Source organism: Glycine soja, chromosome 8 (genome assembly GCF_004193775.1).
Source record: "Glycine soja cultivar W05 chromosome 8, ASM419377v2, whole genome shotgun sequence".
Lineage (NCBI taxonomy): Eukaryota > Viridiplantae > Streptophyta > Magnoliopsida > Fabales > Fabaceae > Glycine > Glycine soja.
The window spans coordinates 35,957,789-35,964,873 of NC_041009.1; the positions used below are offsets into that span (position 1 = coordinate 35,957,789).

The 7,085-nt window shown below is 33.9% G+C and overlaps 1 protein-coding gene across 4 annotated transcripts; it reads right to left on the reverse strand.

Moving 5' to 3' along the window:
* Positions 1–317: 317 nt before the first annotated feature.
* On the reverse strand, positions 318–5,813 carry LOC114423009 (protein HAIKU1-like). Of its 4 annotated transcripts, XR_003668780.1 has the most exons (5): positions 5,644–5,813; positions 4,573–5,508; positions 2,400–2,498; positions 1,343–1,504; positions 770–900 (listed from the first exon to the last, which is right to left on the reverse strand). XR_003668780.1 is itself a non-coding variant. In XM_028389599.1 (4 exons), exons 2-4 carry the CDS (start codon positions 5,448–5,450, stop codon positions 792–794), a joined length of 1,086 nt encoding a protein of 361 aa, XP_028245400.1. In that variant the 5' UTR covers positions 5,451–5,508; positions 5,644–5,813; the 3' UTR covers positions 318–791. The 4 variants fall into 4 exon arrangements, 1 of the variants encoding a protein (XP_028245400.1); XM_028389599.1 differs by lacking the exon at positions 1,343–1,504 and having other exon boundaries at positions 318–900; XR_003668781.1 differs by lacking the exon at positions 1,343–1,504 and having other exon boundaries at positions 877–900; positions 4,248–5,508.
* Positions 5,814–7,085: the final 1,272 nt, after the last annotated feature.

The following is a 7,085-nucleotide window of genomic DNA, read 5'->3' on the forward strand; positions in this document are numbered from 1 at the left end:
AAAATCCGTAGAATTCATTGTATGCAATATCGATTCCCAATTTCAATGCAACCAAGATCCAACACAAGTAATCAAATCCTAATTTCTTAGGTAAATGATCCTTAATTCCTAAATTATATTCCTAATCCCTCAGGTAACCTAATCTAGCAATTAGAGGAAGAACAAAGGATCTATGCAATGCAAAAACCTAATTTCATCCCTAAAGCTAGATTTCTACACATTTTTACTTCAGATCTAGAATTGAACTTGTTTCCCAACATAATCCAATTCCATTAAGCAAGGTTGATCAAGCCTATGCATGAATTCAAGCAAAGAAGTAGAAAAGTATTGCATAAATTGGAAAATAGATTGAAGTCTAGTTCATTCCAGATCCAACAACTTCAAGTTTAGTTACGAAGGATCATGAATTGATCCATGGAAAAACACAAAATAAATCCAAAAAATAGAAGTGGAAGAAGAGAGAGGGGGGGAAGGGAGGAAATCACAGCTTCAAACTATGAACACTAAGAAATTGACAAAAGGTTCCTAGAAATATGTTACACGGGCTCGTTTAATGAAGTGCAATTATTTTTTCTACCACACCAGGATCTCACTGTAGTGAGAACTTTCTTTGCAGTAATTCTTCATCTCTTGCAAAAGCCTTCTTCTCTAGAATCTTCATGCTCTCTGCACCTAGTCTCGATATGGCAAAATTTTCACTCGTTGTTGAGTTTTTGCTCATGTTCTTGGTCTCAGAATGAGGATTTGTTATGGCGAGGTGTAGATTTGTCGTGGGGAGTCTTCACACTCTTTTACTTGATCTCTATCCTTTTCTCATTGTGGTGGTGGCTCTGCTTGTCGTGGCGAGTTGAGTTTTGCAGCTCCTCTTTTCCTTTTTCCTCAAAAATGCCCTTATGACATCTAAAGTTCACACAAAGACATTAAAAAAACTCTCTTTATTTCCTAAACTATATACAGTTTTTTTCACAAAAGCCAAGATTTTTTAACAAAATTCGCACAAAGACATTAAAAAACTCTCTTTATTTCCTAAACTAACTTTATACAGTTTTATTCACAAAAGCCAAGATTTTTTTTAACAAAATTACTCACAAAAATAAAGTGTGAAAATCAATTATCAACATGCCAACAGATGATAGAATTGTATATGCGTCTGATGGACCAGAAATAGCAGACATATGCTAAGATCTAGAAAGCACTAAGTTAATGCTTTGTATTTGTGATTTTTGTTTTAGAGGATGTTCAAACATTCTTCCACCAAAGTGAGGAAAGTGAGAGAACAATGAAGATCAATTTCTCTTCTCCTTAAAAGACGCACCAATTGTTGCACTTATTGTGAACAAACCTGCTCTATGTTAAAGTCGATTTGACCTCTGAAGCTAGCTCCTAAAGTGTGGCTCAAGGAAGATAAGTATAGTCGTGTATCAGCATGGAATGGACATGCATTTAATTCACCAACATACACCTTCTTTGGACGCAAAATGAAGACAGTTCTTGCCAAAGAAATCTATTTATACCAACAGATTTGAAGAGTTGAAGTCAGAAGAAAGAACTCGAATTTGAAATTTATATCTCTCTTACCTTCAAGCTCTCTTCTGTAAATTCTCTTAGATTGTAAGAGTTCTCAAAACACTTTATATATCCTAAGACTAGAAAAACATTGCACTTAAGTTAGATATCCGTCTATAAGTCGATAGTCTTGTTTGGGTACACCCTAACTTGAACAAATCTATTTATTTGTGTAGAGCAATAAGTGACTAGTCGAAAACAATACTTGGATTCTAAAAGTTTGGGGATAAGTTTTTTGTTGAGCAAGAAGTGACAGTGAAAAATTCTTGTATCTTTTGTAAAAGATAGTGGAAACTTGGTTGGTTTCAAAGAACTGAACATAATCTTAGTGGTAGAGGTGATCAGTATAATACTCTTTGTGCATTTGCTTTTCTTCTTATCAATGTTTATATTGAGAGTGATTTTTTTTTCTCTTACAAAAATATATTGTTAAATATGCTAACTATCGTCTGTCTAGTTATTTTTAAGAAAAATTTGTTTGTTCGTCTTAAACATACAAGAGCTGACAATTCAATCCCCCTTCTTGATAGTCTAGCAATTTCGAAAAAACTTGTGAAAAATTTAATATCACAATTCAATCCCCCTTCTTGATTTTTTCCTTTACAAGAGCTGACACATTATCGATGACCAAAGTGAAAGGATCAAACAGATATTATTATTGTAAACAATGAAAGTTGTTTTCATGAACTACTACTGTAAGGTATATATAGGCATCAAAGAATTTTAAATGTAGTGGCTACTTGAGAGTGTTGATGAAATTATTAGAAAATTTTCAATGGAATAAAATGTAACTTTTAAAAGAAGGTAGAGAATGTTTGTTGCGAGATCAACACCTGGGATGGGAGGAACTAAATAGGGAGCTTGAGGAAAGGAGCAGTTCTTGCTTGGGAACATTGTATGGCTTGCACGAGAGTCCCTGATGCGGGCCGACACTGTTCAAGAAAATCAAAGCAGACCATAAGGGACTGACCCGAGCTATAGACAAAGAAGGAAGGAAAAAATAGATATACTTTTTAAAGAGTTTTGTGTTATTTTCCTATTATAAATGATGTTTCAGTTGAATAAATGATGAACTTTGCATGTAGATGGTGGAGGTAAAAGTCAAGATGAAATACAAAGTATGGAAGAGGAAAATGATAAACATGAGGGATATGTAATGGAAGTAATGGGATATAGTGATAATTACGCTAATAATTTACATGTAGCATGAGACATAATAAAAAAATCAAAAGTACTTTCAGGGATCAAAATGATAGTAAGTGGTAAGTTTAAGAACTAAAATGATAATAAATTATTATGTTTAGATACTAAATTGAAAAGTCAATTTTTAGACATGTGAAAGCCACGTGGACGCCCCATGGTTATCATCATCTACCACATCACCAGAGGTGCCACATAGGCACATGAGATAAGGTTAACAAAGATAAGTTAACGACATGTCCAATCTACTTTTTGCACATTTAGGGTCTAAACTCAGTTTTCATCTTTTATGGATCAATCTGTCAGTGCCACATACCAGGGCATATCACATTTCAGCTAACAAGTTTTCTTATTTTTTAGAGTATAATGATCATGCACTAATGGTGTAAAATAATTTTACTCCGCCATCCAATTACAAATCATTCTTGATATGACTTTTAAAATAATTATCATAAAAGTCGACAATCTTACCATAATCTTACCATTTATGGTGAGTTGTGATTGGATGACGGTGTAAAATTTTTTACACTGTCAGTGTATAATCCTCTTATTTCTTTTTTTATTCTATAAATATTTATAGAGAAATTATTTAAGCAGGCTCTGAAACCTAAACTACTAAACTTGACCTTACAACCGTCCAACGCAATTCCGTAATGCAAGACAGACATCAGAAACTGCCAAGTTTAATTGATGTCTACATTCTGCAGAAAACTAGTTACAAAGTCACTAGTAGGAGAGTCTAACAAGGCAACCATCAGCTTTGAGGAACCTATAGATTTGTCAATAAATGCAATTCTTAAATTCTAGTTAGGAATATATACAGACACCCTCCGAGTAGCGTGCTCGTGTCAGAGTTAAGTCTGAATGACATTTGCAAATTGTGAGGCAAACTTGGCAAATAAACTAAAGCAAATATTAGAAGGGTACAAGGAATGGTCATGAGAAGATAAAATTATTGCCTAGCGTACTAGTGTTAGTAATACTATATTTCAAGTTCTTCACAAAAAAATATAACTAAGATATAAAAACACAAATGAACCTATGCAAGTTACTATACTATATTCTCTCCCAAGCTGCTATGAATTTGATGTTGTCATTCACAATAAATAAACTAACCTATGAGAATAGCATTAACAAATGATTCCTGGATATAATTATTTTATAAGAATGCTGGATACATATCCAAAGCAAGAGCACTCAATTTACTCAAAACCAGAATTTGTAATTTTTCTTTTCTATGGTCATCTAAAACAAAGCCAGCCAACAAAATCTTAAAAAACAGCCATTAACAAAATAGGAAACTACTTAGCATTAGAAATAAAAAATAAATGCTGAAGAAGCGTATATCTTTAAAAATTGCAAATCACTTGGAAACATGTATAAGATCAATACTTAAAAATATCTTCCATAGTAAAGATAACATGAAGCTAACTATGCATTTTAACATGCAATCCTTTATATTACAAAAGAACATGACCTACCCTACATAACAAATATTGTCTGTAAAACCTACTTCCTTTCATGTTACACCCCATTCTTCCATCTTACAGCTCCTGTCCAACCATCCAATTGAGTTCCTGATCTTCAATATAACGCCTAATGTGTAAAACTAGTAAAAGTAAAAAGGACTGCGACCATTATGGTCATCAGCAAAAGAAAAATTAAGCAAGGGAACTGGAAATGAAGAGAATGAACAGCAAAAAATACACCTTACAATCTTACAACTTGCTTGTACTTTACATGATAATGCAGAAAGCTTTAGTGAGAAGAAAGATCAGTTTAGTTAGAAGGGACCATGATCACCACCTAGGACTTGTCATGGGGAAAAAACCTGAAGGAGACAAAGGAAACAGCCCTGGCGAAAGTGGAGGCTGCGGACCGGGGCCTAAAATCCCTGACTGTGCAAAGGGTGACAAAGGGAAATGGGGAGTAAAAGGAGATGGAAACTGAATGCCAGGGGACAACAGTGGTCGATAACAAGACTGAGGGGAGAGGAAATTCATGTAGTCATTTGGTGAAGGCAAGAGAAACTGAGAGGTTGGAGAAGGTAAAGGTAAAATAGGAGGTCCATTTGGTTGTGGAGAAGGAACAGCAGCTATAGCAGGAGGAGGAGGAAGAGGGTTTGTGGCATTCAAAGGCAACATAGGAGGGTTAGGAAGCAAAGCAGAAGAAGCTGGATGATGATGGGGTTGAAATTGGGCACCCCTTGAAGTGGGATCTGTAATTGAATGTTCAAGGTATCTCATGTAGGCAGAGATTGGTGACTCAGCTATATTATTAGGGTTTGGTGATGGTTGTTGTCTAAAGTGAGCAGGTCTAGCTGCTGGCAAGGTGGTGTGCAATGGAGGCCTCACATAGGGCAAAGGGGGAGGCCTAATTTTCTGCAACCTCATACTTTGAGGTTTTGGGGAATTGTTCTGATTCTGAGGAGGTTTGGATTGAGGATGATCCTGAGACTGAGAGGGAGACCCTGTAAGCTGCTGAACAATATCCCTGAAATCATTCTTGCTTATGTTGTAAACCTGAGGCTGAGGCTGAGGCTGTTGCTGTTGCTGTCTACCCCCATTCATGCTGCTGTTGTTGTTGTTGCCATAATTGGGCTGGTGTAATGGGCTCTTCCTAATGTTTTTCCCCATTTTGTTCACACCCAAATTATCATTATGCCTGTTTTTTGACTCATCCATTCTCTTCTTGCTATAAACACAAACTCCAATTCACAAACTATTATATTACAAGGACAACCTAGAAATTGACACCATCAAACACAAACACAAATCAACCTCAAAAGTCAAACTGGGCAGTCATGGTTATTATTGAATATTTATCATAGCAATAGCATCCCAAATGAATGAACCCCAGAGAAAGCAGAGAACTTACCCTTTTCTGAAGATTCACGCAACCAAAGAGGAACCCTCTCTCACCGGATCGAATGAAAACGGGTTTCAGTGCGGCGGAGAAAAGACCCCAAAAAAAATTGGAACTTCTCGGAGGGTGTCTAATTGTAGACAAGTTCTACCGTGCGTGATGTTGCACGGTACATTTTTCTTAAGACTGTTTTGCTGAATAATTAATTAGTTAACGGTGTAGATCTCCGGGGTTACATTAAAGATTAATTATTATTTTACTCCTAATTTATTCTTTTATTATTAAAAAATTCAATTCAATTATCTAATCTTTAAGATGATTTCAATTTGATTTTTTTATTATTGAAATTTTTAACTAAGTCGTTTATTTTTAAAAATTAATTTAATTTGATCTTATTTTTTCTTTTATCTACTTCGAAATTTTTTAAAAATCAGACCAAATTTGGTTTATTATGGGATCAAATTAAATTTATTTTAAAAAATAAAGGATTTAATTGAATTTTTAAAAATAAAAAGATAGAATTGAATTATTTTTAAAATTAAAAGAACAAAATAATAATTAAATATAAAATTAATTAGAAGTCGAACTGGCGTATATGTTGACATAAAATTACCACCATTCATCACCAATTTCATTAAAAAAATATATAATTTGTCATTTTTATTTATGTTATAAAAAATGTTTTTGTTAGTGTATGTTATCCAAAATGTTTAATAACACTTTCTTTTAGAATATGTTTAATCACATTTTTATTTATTTATAGAATTAAAGATAGTATCAGAGATATACAATACTCACGTAGCATAGTTAATCAACTGAGATAAACTCTTTGTAATAATTACACTTATTATGAATTTTGAGGTAAATTTTAATGAATTTCAATTATTTATTTATTTTGTTACATTATATGTTTAACATTTTTATTGGCCAAGATATTGTTGATTGTTGGACGATGGACGATAGAGATAGGGTGGACGACAACATTGGTTGTCTAGTCCAGTACTCATTGTCTTCTCAATTGGTCGTCTCATCTTCTATAATTCGATGAAGTGTCCAATCACTTAGAAGGGAACATTCAGTTTGATGGTTTATTAACATTGATCGTCTAGTCTAGTACTCATTGTTTTCAGTATTGGTCATTCAATCTTTTGTAATCCAGTTGTAAAATGGTTGTATGAATTGTGCCACTTATAGTATTATTTTTCCTTTCAATTCATCTAGAAATGGTATCTTATGTCCATCCTTCAACCAAATTTATTGGTCTTTTATCAGATGATAAAAAATCTAATCCAGCTTAGAGATGTCAAAGTCATATTCAAACTTTCCATTGCCACCAATGCCTTTGCCTTTACTTGGTTTTAACGCAGGACATGAATATGACTTCCCAAGTAAGATTTCGACAGCCATAGTCTCATTTTCTTCAAAGATTTCTCCATTCTCACCATCAATGTTGA

Excerpts from the sequence above, each read along its gene's own strand:
- LOC114423009 (XM_028389599.1), bottom strand. The coding sequence starts at position 5,450 with ATGGATGAGTCAAAAAACAGGCATAATGATAATTTGGGTGTGAACAAA. Across the intron at positions 2,499-4,572 it reads TTCCCCATGACAAGTCCTAG|TGTCGGCCCGCATCAGGGAC; the intron begins GTGGTGATCATG and ends TTTCTTGAACAG. Across the intron at positions 901-2,399 it reads TTTAGTTCCTCCCATCCCAG|ATGTCATAAGGGCATTTTTG; the intron begins GTGTTGATCTCG and ends TGTGAACTTTAG.